This window comes from Scyliorhinus torazame, chromosome 19, assembly GCF_047496885.1.
Source record: "Scyliorhinus torazame isolate Kashiwa2021f chromosome 19, sScyTor2.1, whole genome shotgun sequence".
Taxonomy (NCBI): domain Eukaryota; kingdom Metazoa; phylum Chordata; class Chondrichthyes; order Carcharhiniformes; family Scyliorhinidae; genus Scyliorhinus; species Scyliorhinus torazame.
This window is the reverse complement of record NC_092725.1, coordinates 100,415,352-100,436,902: the sequence shown is the minus strand read 5'-3', so window position 1 is coordinate 100,436,902 and position 21,551 is coordinate 100,415,352. Positions and strand designations below refer to the sequence as shown.

The 21,551-nt window shown below is 49.2% G+C and overlaps 1 protein-coding gene across 6 annotated transcripts in view; it reads left to right on the top strand.

The window, feature by feature from the left end:
- cep290 (centrosomal protein 290) overlaps window positions 1–20,920 on the top strand; it is a 194,104-nt gene extending 173,184 nt beyond the window's left edge. For 3 of the 6 annotated variants that reach the window (XM_072484934.1, XM_072484933.1, XM_072484937.1), the window contains 5 exons: window positions 2,194–2,335; window positions 4,658–4,731; window positions 5,389–5,495; window positions 12,584–12,684; window positions 20,324–20,920. In XM_072484934.1, the coding sequence (XP_072341035.1) occupies window positions 2,194–2,335; window positions 4,658–4,731; window positions 5,389–5,495; window positions 12,584–12,684; window positions 20,324–20,512 (613 nt within the window). In that variant the 3' untranslated portion in view covers window positions 20,513–20,920. Of the gene's footprint in view, window positions 1–2,193; window positions 2,336–4,657; window positions 4,732–5,388; window positions 5,496–12,583; window positions 12,686–20,323 lie in introns of those variants that run through there. The other 3 variants (XM_072484936.1, XM_072484935.1, XR_011936509.1) reach the window with 2 other exon arrangements.
- Window positions 20,921–21,551: the final 631 nt, after the last annotated feature.

The window sequence follows — 21,551 nt, the reverse complement described above, 5'->3', positions numbered from 1 at the left end:
AACATCGGCTGACTCCACGATATTGGTCAGGGTAGATATTAATGTTCTGGGACAAAATGCAAACTTTACTGCGTGTTCATTATCGACATTTCAGAGTGATGTATTATCTTTAAAGTTTGGGCACTTTATTTTACAGATCTTTTTTTTTTCTTTAATGGCTCTGGTAAGTCAGAAGTAGATAGATTCTTAACCATCAAGGGAGCCAAAGGGTACAGAGGTAGGCTGGGAAGTGAGTTGAGGCCACATTCAGATTAGCCATGACCTTATCAAATAGTGGATCAGGCTTGAGGAGTCTGCTCCTGCTCCTAATTCATATGTTTGTATGTTCTTATCTGTTTTTTATTGCCACTTCCAGGAGATTACATGGCTGGGATGGGGAGTTTTTTTGTTTAATCTTTCATGGGATGTGGGCAAGGCCAACATTTGTTGCCGATCCCTCATTGCCCTTGAACTGAGTGGCCTGCTCGGCCATTTCAGAGAGAAGTTAAGAGTCAGTCACATTGCTATAGGTATATAATAATAATATAATAATCGCTTATTGTCACAAGTAGGCTTCAATGAAGTTACTGTGAAAAGCCCCTAGTCGCCACATTCCGGTGCCTGTTTGGGGAGGCTGGTACGGGAATTGAACTCGCGCTGCTGGCATTGTTCTGCATTACAAACCAGCTGTTTAGCCCATTGTGCTAAACCAGTCTGTGTTCATATGTTGCCCAGACCAAGTAAGAATTCCTTCCTTAAAGGACATTTGTGAACCAGATAGGATTTTATGACAATCGACCAGACTTTATGAATTGAATTTCACCGGCTGCCATGGTGGGATTTGAACCCATTTCCCTCGAGCATTAGCCTGGGCCTATGATTATTAGTCCTGTGATATTACCACTACGCATCATGTATCATGATGTATAAAACATCACAACTACATCGGCCAGTAGATTCTCTGTCTGAGGTTTCTCGTATGTAAGATTGAAAGAGAAATGTTACCAAAATAGAAGAAACAACAAGTGATTGGCAGTCAGTATGATGGGAAATATGAATCTTGCGTGTTTACCAAATTTAAACCTGGGTTTGGGTAAGATTTGGCCAGAGGGGCTCAGTCTCTGGAGGGCTGCAGGATGGCTGGGGTCTTTGCAGTTTTCAGGAGAGAGAATTTGGATTGAGCAACGTTCTGCTGTTGGGTACAAGACGTCTAATTTTTAAATATGAGGGTTTTGAAAGAAAATAGGCAAGGAGGTAAGGATTTATTTTAACACAATTTAAAAACTGATTAAACGATGGGAGCAGTGAATGAAAAACTATGGTTAGGCTGAATCCTGAAAGGCTGAAGAGCCACTAGTTGTAGAAACAGAAGTGAGCTGTTGGGAGGTTTGGAGAGATGGCTTAATTGAACCAATGATTTTCTTCTGCCCCCAAGCAAAACATGATTTATAATGGCTAAATAGTTATATATTTAAGCTGAAATGAAGAGAACCCCATTTTGGAGATTGGAAGGGAATTTATCATCTTCAAATAGGTGGATTTTGCTGCCTTTTTCCCAGCTACCACTATAGTAGATCTCTCCATATACAGCACCCTGGACAGCAGGTATTCTTCCTGACTGAAAATCCACCATAAAACATGGGAAGAGAGCAGGGCAATTTTCCTGGAAATTATTTTTAATTGGAAACAAATTTTTTCTTGAATGAACTGGAGCTGGACATTGGGGCCCAAGGGTGTGCTTCTTTGTACATTTAATTCCTTTGACCTCCTCCTGCCAACTCTATGCTGAGGCCTCTGGAGAGGCTGTAAAGGGTAGAGTTTCTGGGGTAACCTGCGTGTATCCCATTGATGTGAGTAGGAGTTGGGCAGATTGCCCTATAGCTGCTTGCTATTGAAACATGGTTGAACCAAAAATGTGGAGTGGAATTGAAGGGAAACTTGGTTCCATACCATTTTCAAGTTTCTGAACATGCAATCAGACCCAACTAGAGTTTTGAGTCCATCTGATTATATTGACCACTTTAGAAATTATGCAGTTTTACTTTTGACGCATTACAAATGGTCAGTTGTTCATTTAATAATGATGACATTTTAAAAAGTAAACTGCATACATTAACAAGGTAGCTTGTTTATACTGCAACCTTGCCAACTTTAGTAGCAATCACTTACATTGTTAAAACGACAATGAGTAATTCATTCCTTCATGCTTTAAAGAATGTATGAGAGTAAAATAAAGGAGATGGAGGCAGACATTACAAAAAAGAATCAAAACCTCACCGATCTTAGACACCTGCTGAAAGAATCGACTGATAATGAGCAAAAATTGGCAAAACAAATAGGAGACCTGGAGGAACAGGTGAGAGAAGAATCGTGATAGCATTTTAGTTCTGATAGTGTGTGAATGTAGAGAATCATGCAACACATAAGGAAGCTGTTTGGTTCATTGTAGCTACGAGAGTTCTTTGCAAGTGATTTAATTAGTTTCGATTCTTGTTTTTTTTCTCATAGCCCTGCAATTTTTCCACTTCAAGTCCTAATCCAATTCTTTCCATAACCTACCAATATTAAATTCCTCTCTGTGCTAAGGTGTTCCAGGTGTCAGTGTGCACCTGGGACAAATAGAAAGAATGAATGAACTTTGTTTTGTTTGGTGCCTTATCACATCCTCAGGACTTCACAATAAACTAAAAAGCAAAGTTGATTTTCTTTCTCTCTATTTTATGTAGGCAAATGTGGCAGCTAATTTGCACACATCTAAATTCCATGAGTGGAAATTGAATGATTGGATAATCCATTTATGTTGGTGTTGATTAAGGGAGAAGTGTTGACCAAAGGAAGAACTCCTTTGCTCCATTTTGAATAGTGCCAGGGGATCTTTTACATCTAATTCAGCATAGGTAGAACTGCTTTCTCATCCTGCTTTAACCTACATTGCATCTCAATGATTTGAGACATAAGACATTTCAAATAAATAAAAAGGCCAAGAACCTCATGCAACAGAAAATTAGCTTTGTTGTAGCAGTGCCACTGTCAAGATTGTAATGGCAATTGCTGTCAGGGACGTAACAAGTTACAGAAATGGTAAGCAACATGCTTAGAGCAATCCAGGTGGTCATCCTGAAACAAGTAAGAGTTAAAATGTATTGTGTACAAGGAATAGAATACCTGCATAGCATATTACACGGCTTAGTGAATACATGCATTTCATGTTCACAAAGCCCAAATTCCCTTCGTCATGAATATGCCCATTTGCACCTTTCATTATTGTCACATAAAGAAGCGATAATAACCAGCTGGAATAGGAAATGGGAAGCCATTCCCAATGGTGCCACTGTAGTGGAAGTTCTTCATTGCACTCCAGCGTCTCTGGTTTTGTAATTCACATTCCTGAGACAACTAAGAGAAACTCCTCTTTTCCAGCCATATTTACTTCCCGAGAATTGGTTTGTTGGTGGCTTCCCAATTGAATGGCCTGCTGACACTCATAGGTGGCTGACAGACTTCCACGGAAAAGGAGTGAAGTGTTCCAGCAGGAGACAGAAGAAAATTAGGCATAATTATATGAAAGTTAAAACATGGGGTGGGATTCTCCTGCAATTGGCGCGATGGTCCGACGCCGGCGCCAAGAATGGCGCAATCCACTCCAGCACGGGCCACCCGAAGGTTGCGGAATCCTCCGCACTTCCGGGGACTAGGCTGGCGCCGGAGGGGTTGGCGCCGCGCCAACAGGCGCCGAAGGACTGCTGTGGTCCCACGCATGCGCAGGACCGCCGGTGTGTTCTTGCGCATGTGCAGGGGGTTTCTTCTCCGCGCCGGCCATGGCGGAGCCCTACAGAGCCGGCGCGGAAGGAAGGAGTGCCCCCAGGGCACAGGCCCGCCCACAGATCGGTGAGCCCCGATCGCGGGCAGGCCACCGTGGGGGCCTCCCCAGGGCCGGATCCCCCCCCCCCCGCCTCCCGAGGACTCCACTGGACGGCCTCCCAGCCATGTCCCGCCGTGTGGGACCATGTCCATTTCACGCCGGTGGGACTGGCCAGGAACTGACGGCCGCTCGGCCCATCGGGGCACAGAGAATTGCCATGGGCGGGGGGGGGCGCTGCCAACGGCCCCTGACCGACATGGCATAAACCCCGCCCCCGCCCGAAAACCGGCGCCGGAGAATACGGCAGCTGTCATCGGAGCGGGATTCACGCCGCTCCCCGGGGATTCTCCGACCCGGGAGGGGGTCAGAGAATCCCTCCCCAGATCTCTGTAACATTAATTACACAATATTAATTGTCAATTTCATGTTTTTTGTTCTCTTCTGTACAACATTTTGGATCAAGGTTAATAATGGAAAAATGTATGATTTAAAAATCCAAGTTGCTCAGGAATTTTGTTTCCAGAAAATGAACTGAATCTGGTACGGAGATTTGGGTTAACAAAGTCAGTTGCGAAGAGTTGAAAACGTGCTCTGGAATAATGAGCAGTCTTTGAGCTAATACAGGCTGGGTTCAGATTCCCCTCAGCAATCAGCTAATTATTCGCATTTCAGAAATTAATACAAGTTTAAAAGTGCAAAGAACAAGTTGGCAAATTACCAACTGCCTATTCCCTTGGCTTGGCTTAATACTCCTGAGTGATGCAAAGGCAGGACCATTCTGAATGATGTTGCATTTTGTTATTTTTTTTACTTCAGATTGAGATCCTTAAGCATTTCCCTGAAGAAGCCAAAACAGAGCCGGGATTGACCAGAGAACTCCAGTTACTAAGGTATGGATTTGGCATTTTTTTAAATGGGCAGCTTAACTTGGGACCTTAAGCAATCATGATTTTAGTGTACATGGTGCTAAAACTGGATTTCTATATCCAGCCAAACATCTTTCCAAAAGCTAGTTTATCAATTGTTATTGTTCGAAAGTAGCCTGGAGTCTGGTTCTGGCATTCTGTTGATAGGCTGACCTGTTCAGAGGCCATTGCCGTAAACTGACCAATGCACAGGTAATTGTGGCTATGTCGACAGAGCCAAGCTTAGTCCGAAGGACACCTTAACTGTTTGTAAATGTCAGGGTGCATATCAGTGACTGGCTTTATTATCTTAAAAAAATACAGCAAATGCTGCAGGAACTCAGCAGGTCTGCCAGCATCTGTGGAGAGTGAAGCAGAGTTAACTTTTCCTGTACATGATCTGTAGAAGAGGCATAGGGACGTTAACTCTGTTCCTCTCTCCACCGATGCTGCAAGACTTGCTGAGTTTTCCCAGCCTTTTCAGCATCCACAGTATTTTGCTTTTATTATTTTGAAGGCTTTTTCACACCTGTAATTAACAGAAATTTGGGTGTTTGTTAATTAAGTGATGATCTTTGAGAACTTAAATGTTGTGTGTGGCTGCAAATTCTAATTTTATCTGATCTTTCAATTAACTGGAAGATTGACAAATGATCGACTGGAAAAAGAAAAAGCAGAGCTTCTCCACCAACTGCAAGTCTGCAGAAAGCAAACAGGAGCAGCTGCAGAAAGCAGCAGCAGCAGAAATGGTAACCCTTCCAATACTGTTTTCACCTTCAATATCTAGCCTACGCGGTACTGAACAAGTATATCATTAGACCAGGTTTTCTTTATATTCACTTAACCAGGTATTCATTTAGCAAATACGCAAGATGGTTTACCAGGATGCACTTGACAACTTGGCACAACCAAACAAGCTGTACCTTCCAAATCATGAGAGGGCTGTGTGGTAGTGGAGAGAGTGCAGTTATCAAGGGGTGGGCACGTGAGCTGGGGAAGGCAATGTCCCCTGTACTCTGTCACTGTTACTTGTGCATCTTAATAAATGACATGCCACCTTGGTTGTACCGATCCAATATAATCTATCCAGGTGGACTTTCTCTTTGACTCATGCATTATGGGCCTTGGAGATATAATGTATGGAAATAGGATGGAGATGCCTGCCACAGGATTCCTTATCCTGGAAGCTGACTTGGAAATTTTCCGTCCCTATTACAAGCCATACTTTTAATCACTTCTTCTCCCCATTAGTGGAGTTATGAATTTAACAGAAACAAGCTGTAGGCCTAATAATCAAAAAGGGTATGGCCCACAATTGCTGGGCTGTAAGAAGGCATGAGTATAATTCCTTCCATGGTGGGGGTTGGGGAGGGACAAACCCAGCTGATTCAGGAAACTGCCTTCTTAAACCAGAGCTTTAAAATCTGGGAGCAGGGGCTTGAATACAGTCTCCATTTTTAGTCTCCCCCATCACTAGAGTGAGAGCCATAGAGTTTTACAGCCCAAAAAGAAATCCTTTGGTGCACCATGTCTGCACCGGCCATCAAGCACCTATCTATTCTATTTCTTGCAGCTGGTCCTTAGCCTTGTGTGCTATGGCATTTCAGGTGCTCATCGGAATGCTTCTTAAATGATGGTCCAGGCCTCTACCACCCTTTCGGGCAGTAAGTTCCAGTTCCCACCACCCTCCGGGTGAAAAAGGTTTTCCTCAAATCCCCTCTAAATCTCCTGCCCCTCACATTAAATCAATGCCCCCTAGTTATTGACTGTCTACTAATGGGAAAAAATTCTTCCTATCTACCTGTTATAACCTACCTGCTTACCATTGGCTGGGGACTAATGACAATCCCACAATCCTGTGGGAGTATGAGCTTCCCCAATGAGGGGGGCAGAGAAACCATTAGTAAACTCCATGTATAAATAAAGCTGGCCAGTTTGGAACCAGCAGGAAGGAGTATGCAGCAAGGGAAGTTGCTGCTGTTCTATATAGATATGTTGTTGTAAGTAAATGTTATTACTTTGTATCCTTAAAACTCGTGCTGGATTCTTCGTGGCCCTCACAAAACTGGCGACGAGGGTTAAAATGAATAGCTGTCTACACTGCTGAAGCCACCTCCCTGGATTTTTGTTGGTTACAGGTTGGAAGTTGTTTTCTATCATACCATGCCTCTGTACGGACGTTTGGATGTTTTTGATGCTGCGCTGGAAAGCTGGAACCAGTACGCACAACGGATGCGTTACTATTTCCGGGCAAATAATATCACCGAAAACGAGCGCCAGGTGGTCATATTGCTCACCGCCTGCGGCCCGCATACATTTGGGGTGATTAGGAGCCTTACGTACCCAGCTGCGCCGGACAACAAAACGTTTGATGAACTTGTGAATATAGTGGGGCAACATTTTAACCCAACCCCGTCCATGATAGTCCAGCGTTACCGGTTTAATACCGCTGAGAGGACCCCTGGAGAATCCCTTGCTGACTTTCTATCCAGGCTACGCAGGATTGCGGGGTACTGTGACTATGGTGAGACCTTGTCAGAAATGTTACGCGACCGTTTGGTTTGCGGTATTAACAATGCGGCCACCCAGAGAAAGTTGTTAGCTGAGCCAACATTGACTTTTCAACAGGCCATTCAAATAGTATTGTCCCGAGAGAGCGCAGACGACGTCAGTGGCCGTCGGACATTCCTCCCCGAACGGAGCCTTCTCCAGAACCAATGGATGAGGAGCCATGTCCGTGTCAGACTTGTAGGCGCCGACCCCGTCGCGGACGCCTGTCCTGGGGGCGCCAGAGGCACCGTCGTTCCGACCAAAACTGGGACCGGCCCAGGGGCCGTACCTTCCATGTGGATGAACCTGCGGCGACTACTCCCGAGGACGTGGAGACAGAGGACGACTGCCTGCAGCTGCCCCCATTAAGGTGACAGTACGGGTCAATGGTCACCCACTTGAGATGGAGTTGGACACTGGCGCAGCAGTCTCCGTGATCGCCCAGAGGACATTCGACCGCATCAAGCAGGGTATACAGACCCTTCCATTAACCGACTCACAGGCCAGGTTGGCCACCTACACGGGGGAACCACTGGACATTGCAGGAACTACAATGACCCCTGTTGTTTATGGACCGCAGGAGGGGCGTTTCCCACTTATCGTCGTGCGCGGCCATGGGCCCAGCCTGTTGGGTCGGGACTGGTTGCGCCATTTGCGGTTGCAATGGCAGTACATCCTCCAAACAGTTTCTGGAGGGTTGACTGAGGTGCTAGAACGATACATAGATGTATTCCAGCCTGGTTTGGGGAAAATAAAAGGGGCCGTAGCCCGTATCCAAGTCGAACCAGGAGCCACGCCGCGCTATTTCCGGGCGCGCCCGGTGCCTTACGCTTTGCTCGAGAAGGTAGAAGGGGAGCTCACTCATTTGGAAACTTTGGGTATTATCAGGCCCGTCCGCTTCGCTGACTGGGCAGCACCAATTGTACCTGTAATGAAGCCAAATGCCACAGTTCACTTGTGTGGCGACTATAAACTTACAGTGAATACGGCTTCCCGACTCGACCGATAGCCAATGCCTCGCATAGAGGATCTCTACGCGAAGTTTGCAGGCGGACTCTCGTTCACAAAATTAGATATGAGTCACGCCACCTACAGTTGGAGCTGGACCTTGCCTCCCGACCATATGTAACGATTAATACCTGTATGAATATACACGGTTGCCTGTATGAATATACACGGTTGCCCTTTGGAGTAGACTCTGCCTGCGCTATTTTTCAACGTGTTATGGAGGGCATTTTGAGGGGTTTACCACGTGTCGCTGTCTACTTAGATGACGTTTTGATTCCAGGGACGTTGGAGCAGGAACATTTGGAAAATCTGGAGGCTGTCCTTTGACGCTTTTCGGAGGCTGGAGTCCGTTTACGTCGCACAAATTGCGTATTTCAGGCAAAAGAAGTAGTCTACCTAGGTTATCGGGTGGACCGTGAAGGTTTGCACCCCGAAGCAGAGAAGGTGTGTGCGATTCAACAGGCCCCCGCCCTGACTGACACTTCGCATCTTTGTTCTTTTCTCGGTCTCGTAAACTATTACGGGAAGTTCCTCCCCAATCTGGCAACTACGCTGGCCCCGTTGCACCTTCTGCTAAAGAAAAATCACACCTGGGTTTGGGGTCAGCCGCAAGAAACCGCTTTTTGGCGGGTAAAGCAACAATTGTCGTCGTCTGGGTTACTAACCCACTATGATCCTGGAAAGCCTTTGCTCGTCACATGTGATGCATCCTGGTATGGTATTGGGGCCGTCCTGTCCCACAAGATGGAGAACGGGGCCGAGCGGCCGATAGCTTTCGCCTCCCGCACATTGACTGCAGCGGAAAAAAAGTACGCGCAGATCGAGAAGGAGGGCCTGGCGGTGGTCTTTGCGGTGAAACGTTTCCACCAGTACGTGTATGGCCGCCACTTCACTATCGTGACTGGTCATAAGCCTCTGTTGGGACTTTTCAGAGAGGATAAGCCAATACCGCCCATTGCTTCCGCACGGATCCAGCGCTGGGCTTTGTTGCTTGCTGCATACGGGTATTCTCTGGAGCACAAACCAGGAACGCAGATAGCAAATGCCGACGCACTGAGCCGATTGCCTTTATCGACCGGCTCATGTCGACCCCCACGACCGGTGAGGTGGTTGCAACCCTAAATTTTATGGACACCTTACCTGTCACGGCATCACAGATCCGTGAGTGGACCCAGACGGAGCCAGTCCTGTCAAAGGTTCGGCACATAGTCCTGTATGGTGGGCAGCATAGACAGCTCCCAGGTGAGATGCGGGCATTTTCCTCCAAGCTGTCAGAATTCAGCGTGGAAGACGGCATCCTCTTGTGGGGGACGCGTGTGATTGTCCCAGAAAAAGGCCAGGAGCTGATACTAAGACTTGCACAATGGGCATCCAGGTGTGACCAAAATGAAAATGTTGGCCCGGAGTTATGTCTGGTGGCCAGGCCTCGACACCGACATTGAGAAGGTGGCCCAAAACTGCTCCATTTGCTAGGAGCATCAGAAGCTTCCGCCGGCTGCGCCCCTACATCACTGGGAATGGCCAGGGCGGCCTTGGGCACACTTGCATGCAGAGTTCGCAGGCCCTTTTCAAGGATCTATGTTCCTTCTATTAATCGTCGCCCAATCTAAATAGCTAGAGGTGCATACGATGCAGGGGACAACGTCCTGCGCAACAATTGAAAAGATGCGTTTGTCTTTTAGTACGCATGGCCTCCCCGAGGTGCTGGTCACGGATAACGGCACTCCATTCACGAGTGAGGAGTTGGCGAGGTTCATAAAGATGAACGGCATACGCCATATCCGCACTGCCCCTTACCACCCGGCTTCAAATGGGTTGGCAGACATTCAAAAGTGGCCTGAAGAAGCAGTCTTCCGGATCAATGGACACGAGACTGGCTCGTTTTTTGTTTACGTATAGGACCACCCCCCATGCGGTGACTGGGGTAGCTCCCGCAGAACTCCTAACGGGCCGGAGACTTCGCACCCGCCTTAGTATGGTTTTCCCGGACATTGGCCCAAAAGTACGCCGCACACAAGAACGACAGGGACAGGGATTTTCTCGGCATCGGCCGATTCGGCAGTTTGCGCCCGGTGACCCAGTGTTCGTTCGGAATTTTGCTGGTGGTGCCCAGTGGGTTCCTGGCGTAATCTTTCGCCAAACGGGCCCTATATCTTGCCAGGTGCAAGCCCAGGGTCGTCTCCAGCGCAAACATGTGGACCACGTTCGGTCCAGAAGACTATCCCCTCCAAAGATTCCCCGCCCCCGGAGCTCATTTCTACAGTCGCAGAGACCAGAGACAATGGAAGGTAGTCCTCACAACCTTCCTCTGGTGCCTCACTCAAAGCCTGCGCAGGTCGTTACAGAACCGAATGGAGATGGAGACACTGACATGACGGAGGCAGCAGACTCTGACTCCGAGATGGAGACACAGGACGCATCAGAGGGAGAATCCTCAGGTCCACGGGCCATGGATGTACAACCGTTACGCCGTTCATCAGGGAAGCGCCGGTCTCCGTCTCGTTACACGCCGCCTGATCCAGCGCCGCGTGCAAATCGTGTCCTGCCTGCGGCAAAACGAGTCCGACGCCCTCCTTTGCCAGGGTCTTCGGAGGATTTCTTGGACTTTGGGGGGGGAGGGATGTTATAACCTGCCTGCTTACCATTGGCTGGGGACTAATGACAACCCCACAATCCTGTGGGAGTATGAGCTTCCCAAATGAGGGGGGCGGTGAAACCATTAGTAAACGCCATGTATAAATAAAGCTGGCCAGTTTGGAACCAGCAGGAAGGAGTGTGCAGCAAGGGAAGTTGCTGCTGTTATAGACAAATGTTGTAAAAAAATGTTATTACTTTGTATCCTTAAAACTCGTGCTGGATTCTTCGTGGCCCTCACAAAACTACCCTATCTATGCCCCTCTTAATTTTATATACCTCAGTCAGGTTCTCCATCAGCCTTCTCTGATCTAACGAAAACAACCCCAGCCTAAGCAGCCTCTCTTCATAGCTGAAATGCCCCAGCCCAGGTGAATCTCCTCTGCACCCTTTCTAGTACAATCACATTCTTCCTATAGTGTGGTGACCAGAATTGCACACAGTACTCTAGCTGTGGCCTAACGAGCATTATATACAGCTCTATCGTAGCCTCCCTGCTCGTATGTTCTATGCCTCGGCTAATGAAGGCAAGTATCCCATATGCTTTCTTAACCACCTTGTCTACCTGTCCTGCTGCCTTCAGGGGTCTGTGGACATGCATCCCAAAGCTCCTCTGGTCTTTTGTACTTTCTAACATCCTACCAATCATTAAATTCCATTTGTTACTGTTCTGCCCATCTGACTGGGCAGTCTTAACTAAAGGATGCTCCACTATTAACACAGTTCTCAAATGAGTTCAACTCTCTGCTAATCTAACTATAGTAACTTAGTTTAACTGTACCAGCTTGCTCTAAGCCACGTGCTGGGCTGTGATGCTGCTGATCAACCCTGTCTAACTCTCTAGATGTCTGTCTGTGGAAAGAGGCAGGGTGTGAGTGCCTCATCCCTTTTATAGTGTTTATGTCATGCCCCCTTGTGGTGATGCCACCTCTGAGTGTCCTGACTGCCCATTGGTTGTGTCCTATTCTGAGTGTTCATTGGTTGCATGTTTGCATATCATGACACTGACCAGCCCGTCTATATCGTTCTAGGTTCTAAGGCGCTCTACTCACTCTTTACCACTACATCATGATGACACCTGGCAATGTGGCAGAAATAGCAACAACTTGTATTTATGTAGCATCTTTAATGTAATTAAATATTACAAAGGACCTTCATCAAAGCGGATTTGACACAAAGCCTCATAAGGAAATATTGGGACAGGTGGCCGAAAGCTTGGTCAAGGAGGTGGATTTTAAGGAGCCTCTTAAAAGGAAGAAAGAGAGTTAGAGAGTTTGGGGAGGAAATTTCAGAGCTTAGGATCGTGGCAGCTGAAGTTCCATCCACCAATACTAGAGTGATTAAAATCAAAGGTGTTCAAGAAGCAAGAGTTAGAGGAGCACAGATATTTCTGTGGGTTGTCGCTCGGAGGAATGTCTGGAACTAGCCATTCACGTGAATTTAAGATACACAATCTAAACCATATGTTGATTAAAAAGCTTCATGGTCAGCTGAAACAGACTCCATTTCAAATCTGAGGGCAGTAGAATGAAATCCATTTTAGAATTATATAACAATTACAAATATATACAGATCTCTTTGTCACAAAATACTTTTTGTCTATGTAAAATAGTGATGTCATGTTTGGTGTGTATTCCTATTGCAGTTTGTGATGACGTATTAGACCGAAAGGACAAACTGATAGGTGAACTAGTGGAATTGCAAACACAACTCAAGCTATCAGATCTGGAGAAACAACAACTGCAGGTAAGGAGCTCTCACCTAGTTCAGTAAACTCAGCAATACTTTGTATTGTGTGAAATACATGGCTGGGACTTTTTAAATCACACTGTTATCAGGCTACATAGCAATGCACTGCCTCAAAAGCTGGCGGGAGCAAATTCAGTTGGTAACTTTCAAAAGGGAATCTGGTAAATACTGGGTTTCTTCCGGGTGCTCCGGTTTCCTCCAACAAAAGACTTGCTGTTAGGTGCACTCGACATTCTGAATTCTCCCTCAGTGAACCCAAACAGGCGCTGGAGTGTGGCGACTAGGGGATTTTCACAGTAACTTCATTGCAGTGTTAACGTACATACATAGAACAGTACAGCACAGAACAGGCCCTTCGGCCCTCGATGTTGTGCCGAGCAGTAAGCCTGCTTGTGACACTAATAAAGATTATTATCACTTTTAAAAAAGGAAAACAAGCTTCCAGTTGCGGCTATGCGGAGCTAAGTCGCACATTCGGCAGCTACCGCAAAAAACGGACTTTTGGGCTCTTTTCAGGGCCTCCAACAGCATTTTTCCGACGCTTCCTGTGGGAAGGAGAGTACAATAGTTCCCCGACAGTATATGGCTGTTACCAGGAGTGGGGCGACTAAAAAAGTGGTGGTGGACCCGAACAAGGTGCGAGGGAAGAAGAACAAAATGGCGGCGGGCGGGGACCAGGCAGCGTGGATGCAGTGGGTGCAGGAGCAACAGGAGGTCATCCAGCGCTGCTTCAGGGAGATTAAAGCGGACCTGCTTGAGCCGATGAAGGCTTCCATCGATAAGCTGCCGGAGTCACAGACGGCCCAGGGGGTGGCGATCCGCGAGGCCCGACAAAAGATCTCCGACAACAAGGACGAGATCTTAGGCCTGGCAATAAAGGTGGAGGCGCATGAGGCGCTCCACAAGAAATGGCAGGAGCGGTTCGAGGAGATGGAAAATCGGTCGAGGCGGAAGAACTTGCGGATCCTGGGCCTCCCGGAGGGGCCGGACGTGGGGGGCTAAGTGGTCACCATGTTGAACTCGCTGATGGGAGCGGGGTCCTTCCAGGGGCCCCTGGAGCTGGAAGGGGCCCATAGAATGCTGGCGAGGAGGCCCAAGGCTAACGAGCCTCTGCGGGCGGTGCTGGTGCGGTTTCATCGGTTCGTTGATCGGGAGTGTGTGCTCAGGTGGGCCAAGAAGGAGAGGAGCAGCAGGTGGGAGAACGCAGAGGTTCGAATATACCAGGACTGGAGTGCGGAGGTGGCGAAGAGGAGGGCCGGGTACAATCGAGCGTAGTCGGTGCTGCACAGGAAGGGGGTGACGTTTGGCATGTTGCAGCCGGCGCCACTGTGGGTCACCTACAAGGACCGGCACCATTATTTTGAGTCTCCGGAGGAGGCGTGGGCCTTTGTTCAGGCCGAGAGGTTGGACACAGATTGAGGGTCGGGATGGGCTTTTGGGGATTGCAGTTGATATGTTACCTTTGCTCTTGTTTTTTTTTTTCTTTCTGGTTCGGTAAGGGTGGTTAGGGAGGGTTGGGCACTTGTTTGGTTGGGTTGGTCGGGGGGGGGGGGGGGGGGGGCGGGGTAAGCAAATGGAACAGGGGTGGATGGCCGGCAGTGAGATGGGGCCCCGCGGGGGAGTGGGAGGCCCGGGTCGGGAGTGGGGGAGGCCCGGGTCTGGGGTGAGGGGACTGGGCCTGTAAAAGGAGCTGCGTCAGAGGTGGCGGGGCCAGCTAGGTGGAAAGTGCGGGCTTTTTCCCACGCTGAAGACTGGAGGGGGCAGGGCCGGGGCGGGGAAGCGAGCGTTGTTTCCGTCGCTTGGGTTGGAAGGGGGAGGTGCAGAGCCTGCGGATGGGGAAGGGATGGAAGGGGGAGGTGGAGAGCCTGCGGATGGGGAATGTAAGAGGAGGGTGTGTCATACAATCGGAGGAGTCGAAGGAGAGGCGGGACTTGCCGGAGTCAGCAGGAGTCAGCTGACTTGCGGAAGTGCAATGGGGGGAGTAAAGCAGCTAGGAGGGGTCCTAGCTGGGGGGGAATCGAGTTGCTGCTGCTATGGTCAAGGGGGAGCTGGAGCGAGTGGGGGGGGGGTCGAGACGGGGGTCTGCTGCCGTGGGGAACGGGCCTGGCGTGAGGTGCGGGCGCGTGGCTGGCGGAGGAGGGGCTATGGCTAGTCGGCGGGGGAGAGGGGCGGGTAGCCCCCTGATCGGGCTGATAACCTGGAATGTAAGGGGACTGAACGGGCCGATCAAGCGGGCCCGCGTGTTCGCACACCTGAAGGGGCTGAAGGCGGATGTGGTTATGCTCCAGGAGACATACCTGAAGGTAGCAGACCAGGTAAGATTGAGGAAGGGGTGGGGAGGTCAGGTGTTTGATTCGGGGCTGGCTGCCAAAAATCGAGGCGTGGCGATCTTGGTGGAAAGGTGTCGTTCGAGGCGTCGAGCATTGTGGCAGACAATGGCGATAGGTACGTAATGGTAAGTGGTAAGCTGCAGGGAGAGAGGGTGGTACTGGTCAATGTGTATGCCCTGAACTGGGACGATGCGGGTTTTATGCGGCGCATGTTGGGTCGGATCCCAGACTTGGAAGTGGGGGGCCTGATAATGGGGGGAGACTTTAACACGGTGTTGGATCCGGCACTGGATCACTCCAGGTCTAGGACGGGTCGGAAGCCGGCGGCGGCTAAAGTGCTGAGGGGGTTTATGGACCAGATGGGAGGGGTGGACCGTTGGAGATTTGCAAGGCCGGGGTTAGGGAATTTTCATTCTTCTCACATGTCCATTAGGCTTATTCCCGGATCAACATTTTTATTTTGAGCAGGGCGCTGATGGCGAGAGTAGAGGATACCGAGTACTCGACGAAATCCATTTCAGATCACGCCCCGCATTGGGTGGACTTAGAGCTGGGGGACCAGCGCCCGTTGTGGCGCTTGGAAGTGGGACTGTTGGCGGACGAGGAGGTGAGTGAGCGGGTCCGAGGAAGCATAGAGGGGTACCTGGAGGCCAACAATGACGGGGAGGTCTGAGTGGGGATGATAAAGGAGGCGCTGAAGGCGGTGGTTAGGGGAGAGCTGATCTCCATTAGGGCCCACAAGGAGAGGAGGGAGCAGAGGGAGAGGCTGGTGGGGGAGATGGTGAGGGTAGACAGGAGGTATGCGGAGGTGCCTGAGGAAGGACTGTTGAGGAAGAGGCGCAGCCTCCAGGCCGAATTCGACCTGGTGACCACCAGGAAGGCGGAGGTGCAGTGGAGGAAGGCCCAGGGGGCGATTTAGGAGTATGGGGAAAAGGCCAGCCGGATGCTGGCGCATCAGCTTCGGAAGCGGGATGCAGCTAGGGAGATCGGGGGAGTTAAGGACAGGGGAGTGTGGTGCGGAGTGGGGTTGGCATCAATGGGGTCTTCAGGGACTTTTATGAGGAATTGTAACGGTCTGAGCCCCCACTGGAGGAGGGACGGATGGGCCGCTTTCTGGACCAATTGAGGTTTCCGAAGGTGGAGGAGGGACTGGTGGTGGGATTGGGGGCCCCGATTGGGCTGGAGGAGCTGACGAAAGGGATAGGGTGCATGCAGGCGGGGAAGGCACCGGGGCCGGACGGTTTACCGGTCGAACTCTATACAAAATACATGGACCTGTTGGGCATGTTGCTAGTTAGGACCTTCAATGAGGCAAGGGAGGGGGGGGGGCTTTGCCCCCGACGATGTCCCGGGCACTGATCTCCTTGATCCTGAAGGGAAACAAGGATCCCCTGCAGTGTGGGTCCTACAGGCCTATTTCGTTGCTAAACGTAGATGCCAAGGTGCTGGCGTAGGTCTTAGCCATGAGGATTGTGTGCCGCAGGTCACCCACGAAGACCAGACGGGGTTTGTGAAGGGGAGGCAGTTGAACGCGAATGTGCGAAGGCTTCTGAACGTTATCACGGGGGGGGGGGGGGGAAATTGGGGCCTCAGTGTGGATCCAAATACGGGGGAACCACCGGTTCGTCCCAGGGAGAACAGGTGCAGGGTTTTCGGGGTGGCACAGTGCAGGGATACGAAGGTTGGGAGACCTGGTGGTGGACGGGAAGTTCGCGAGCCTGGGTGCGCTGGAGGAGAAGTATGGGCTCCGCCCCGGGGAACACCTTCAGGTACTTACAGGTAAGGGCGTTTGCCAGGCGGCAGGTGGTGGAATTCCCGCGGCTGCTGCCACGCACAGTACAGGACAGGGTGCTCTCGGAGTGGGGAGGATCTCTGAGACTTACCAGGTGATGCAGGAGGCCTCGGTGGTGGAGGTGAAAGGTAAGTGGGAGGAGTTGGGAGAGGAGATCGAGGAAGGGACGTGGGCAGATGCCCTAGGGAGAGTGAACTCTTCCTCTTTGTGCGCGAGTCATACAGTTTAAGGTGCTGCACAGGGCACACATGACCGGAACAAGGATGAGTCGGTTTTTTTGGGGTGAGGACAGGTGTGTTAGATGCTTGGGGAGCCCAGCGAATCACACCCATATGTTCTGGGCATGTCCAGCGCTGGAGGAATTTTGGAAGGGTGTAGCGAGGACAGTGTCGAGGGTGGTAGGTTCCAGGGTCAAGCCGGGCTGGGGGCTCGCAATATTTGGGGTGGCAGAGGAGCTGGGAGTGCAGGAGGCGAAAGAGGCCGGTATTCTGGCCTTTGCGTCCCTGGTAGCCCGGCGGAGGATTCTTCTTCAGTGGAAGAACGCGAGGCCCCCAAGCGTGGAATCCTGAATCAACGATATGGCGGGGTTTATTAAGTTGGAGAGGGTGGAATTCGCCTTGAGAGGGTCGGCACAAGAGTTCTTTAGGCGGTGGCAACCGTTCTTAGACTTTGTGGCAGAACGGTAGACATTGGTCAATGGCAGCAGCAACTCGGGGGTGGGGGTGGGTGGTTTACTTTATTTTTATTTTTGTTTGTTTACACTGGGGGATCTGAGGGGGTGTTTATATTTGCTATGTGTTAAGTTGGGGTATTAATTTATTATTTATGTACAGGGGGTATGGAGGGTTGCTTTTTTTGACTGTTTTGTATTTAACCCTGTTGGGTTCCTTTTTCATTTTGTTATTGATATTCTGTGAAAACCTTAATAAAAATTATTTTTTAAAAAAGGAAAACATGTCAGTGCTATGAGCTGGTCTAATTGGATAGCTGTTTCAAAGAGCTGGCACTGACTGGCACGATGGGTCACATGGCCACCTCCTGTGCCACATCCTGTAAGATGCTGTGTGTTTGTCTGTGAACTTCAACCATCAATACCTGAGTTTTGATTCTAGACGGGCTTTATTACTCACCTAATCCAGTTAGAAACTCTGTTCAAATTATTATAGATATCGGACACAGCCTCACCATCTGAACAGCACATCACGTACTTGTATTCCCAGCAGGACTGCTCCTTTAATGAAACTTGTAAAATTCCTTAAAGCTGTTGTGTGAAGGGGATTTCCGGTGACAGCGGGCGGGAGGCAGCCGCACATTGGAGGGCTCCTGTTCGGGAACAGCATTTTCGGGGTTTAACGCCCGGTCCCGGGGGCAACGGAGGCAGCAAAAGCAGGGAGACGGCACAGTGAAGGGAAATGTCGAAAATAAGTTAACAAACGGCCGTGAAAAAAGCGGCTGAAAGTCCGTCGGGGAGTTGAAAGGTCACCGCAGGGACGGCAAGAAAAGTGGAGGCTGGGGCACCAGGGGAGGCCGCATTGCCCACGGCCGAAGAAATTACTACGGTGATGGCCGTGGAACTCGAAAGGCAGTTTACAAAACACATGGAGGCGATGAGGAAGGAGATGGGGGCGGAATTGAAAGTGCTGGTGGAGGCGATTGCCCCGGTGAAGGCGGCGGTATTGAGCGCAGTGGCGGAGGTGCGGGAGCAAGGCGAGGCGCTGAAGGAAGTGGAAGAGACATTATTGCAGCACAGTGATCAACTCACCTCGATGGAGGAGATGCGGAAGGTGATAGAGATCAACAAGGGTCTGCGAGCCAAAATGGATGACTTGGAAAACAGATCCAGGCGACAGAATCTGAGGATTGTGGGTCTGCCGGAAGCAACGGAAGGCCCGAGGCCGACTGAGTATTTTGCCACGATGTCGGCGAAGCTATTGGGGGAGGGGGATGATCCCTCCCGATATGAACTGGATCGAGCTCATCGGTAGTGGAGGCCTGTACCAAAGGAGAGTGAGCCGCCAAGAGTAGTAACTCTGTGTTTTCGTAGGTACAGTGTAAAAGAAGAAGGTCCTGTGCTGGGCAAAGCAGAAGCGGGTGGTGCAGTGGGCTGGAGCTGGTATACACTTTACAGTGGAGCTGGCGAGGAGACGGGCTGCATTCAGCCGGGTGAAGAAGGCACTGTACATCAGTAAGGTGCAGTGCGGCATAGTATACCCAGCTAAGTTGAGGGTGACCTACAAATCCAAGGACTTTTATTTTGGGACAGCGGAAGAGTTTGCGAAGGCAGAAGGACTGTGGCTGAATTGAGAAATGGCCATGTGCCGATGTGGCCTCATGTAACTGTATTTTTTCACTGCGTGCTGGTGTATGTGCTAAATGAGCCAACGTTGTATATATTTGGACAAGGGAAGAGATGGGACTTTCATTTGCAATGATGGTTCTTTGGGGCTTGGGTGTGTATGCGGGGTTTGTGTGCTAAAGGGGATTTCTTGGTTTTCCTGGGACCGGGCAAGGGGGAAAGTGACCCGGGCGGGGGCCTCCACGCCGGCCGGTTTAAGCCGGCCAGTGAACAGGAGTGAGGTGGGGGGAGGGGCTGCGGCCATCGGAGCCTGGCAGAACAGGTTCCGATGAGTCTAGCCAGGGTGGAAAGTTGGGGGGGGAAGGAACAGAGGTTGGGGGGAGGAGTTTTATAGGAGGAAGTGGAGGGGAGGAGTCGAGGAGGGGGTTTCCAATTCATGGGTGTCATTTACGGTACTCTTTCGGGGATTGGATGGCATTGAATGTTAGGGGGAGGGGGGGGGGTGGACTCTATTTGTCAATGGTGACCATAGGCGATTCCTGATTCCTTTTTTTTCCCTTTGTTTTTCCCACCATGGATGGGTTTGCTTTATTTGATGCTTATATTGTCAGGTGGGGCGTTGTTTGGGGTAGTGGGAGGATGGGATTGTTGTTGTTGATAAGGGGATTGACTTTGTATTTGTTACCGTTTCCTGCTTGTTGGTGGGGTGTAAATTGTGAAGAAAATGTGAAAATGGAGAATAAAAAGCTGTTTCGAGTGATTCGGAATTTTTGCATTTTAGCATAGCAGCATAGAATCTGTACCTTCCTGTTAAACAGCACACTATTTCAGCAGGTCATTCTGATTATTGCCTAATAATCTGCCAACAGAATGGATGAGCAAAATGGCACAAACTAGAATTTCTTTTTAGTGGCAATTAAGGCACCATTCAAACTCACTCTTAGCTGCCCTGAGAATTATGGGGGGGTGGGGGGGGGGGAATTAGAAGCTTGAATGCAACCAGATTTAACAGCAACTAATACAAGACTGAACAATTAAAGATTTTTAATTCATTCACAAGATCACGGACAATGCTGGTAAGGTCAATATTTATTGCTTTCATTAAGTTGGCACGGAGTCACCTTTTTAAACCACTCCAGTCCATATGGTGTAGATACACCCACAGTGCTGTTTTAAACTTTATTTACACTGTAGTCTAATTGACCTCTTGGTTTCTAGGAAGAAATAAAGAGTTTGAAAAAGGAGCTGAAGAACTTTGACCCTTCTTTTTTTGAAGAGCTTGAGGACTTGAAATTCAACTACAATCAGGAAGTGAAACGGAACATCCTTCTGGAAGAACAACTAAAGAAATTAGCGGAGCAGTTTGGTGTCCAAGTGACTATCCCAGAAAATGTTTCCATTGAGTAAGATGTATCACAAAGATGTTAGTGAACAACTATCACCATTCAAATCAGATAATATTTACAATTGTTGAATTTGATCATCTAGCTCAAAAATTTGATCTATTTAATATTTTAAGTGCATGCTTCATTGCAATAATTTAGAATATTCAGCAGAGCCTCCCCTTGCTCCACCACTCAGTCAGATCATGGCTGATCTATATACCTCCATTTATCTCACTTTGCTCCATTACCCAACAAATTTGTAGCAATCTCAGATTTGAAAACTTCTGTTGTCCTTTATTCACAGCCTTTTAGGGGTAGAGTTCTGGATTTCTACCACCTAACTTTGTTTACCAATCACTATGAGCAGCAACAGGAATCAGAGGCTGCTTTACTTTCTCAGTTTAACTGAACTGAAAGACCAGGGCCAGGAGGGGGGGGGGGGGGGGGGGGGGAGATGAGGAGGAAGGAATGACTGGGGGCGGGGGGGGAAGAGAAGAGACGTGGGGCTGGGGAAGCAAATTCAACCAATTTGTTTTCATTAATAATAGTTTTGTCACAAGTAGGCTTCAATGAAGTTACTGTGAAAAACCCCTAGTCTTCACATTCCGCGCCTATTCGGGGAGGCTGGTACGGGAATTGAACTCGCGCTGCTGGCATTGTTCTGCATCACAAGCCAGCTGTTTAACCCACTGTGCTAATCTAGTTTTAATCCAAAACTCTAGAACTGCCATGTTAATGAGACAAAGTTTGTGTATTTCTCTTTCTCACAGAGAGAAAACATTTCATATTTCCTACGTAAAAGCTCCAGTGACATCAGTTACTGGTCCATTTAGAAAGAATGCTCTGTTAACGTAGTGAAGGAGCAATGCTTGCACTTCAGACAGTTCCTCTCTGGGATTCCCAAGTTTGTCCATTGGATCTCCCATATGAATCCTGTCAACAAAATGAATCCCACTGGAGTGGTGAAATCCCTTCTTTGTAGTCATGGTCCAACTCATTTACCCAATATAACACTCAGCGCCTCAACAATATAGTCAGGAAGAAGAAAATCCATACTGTAG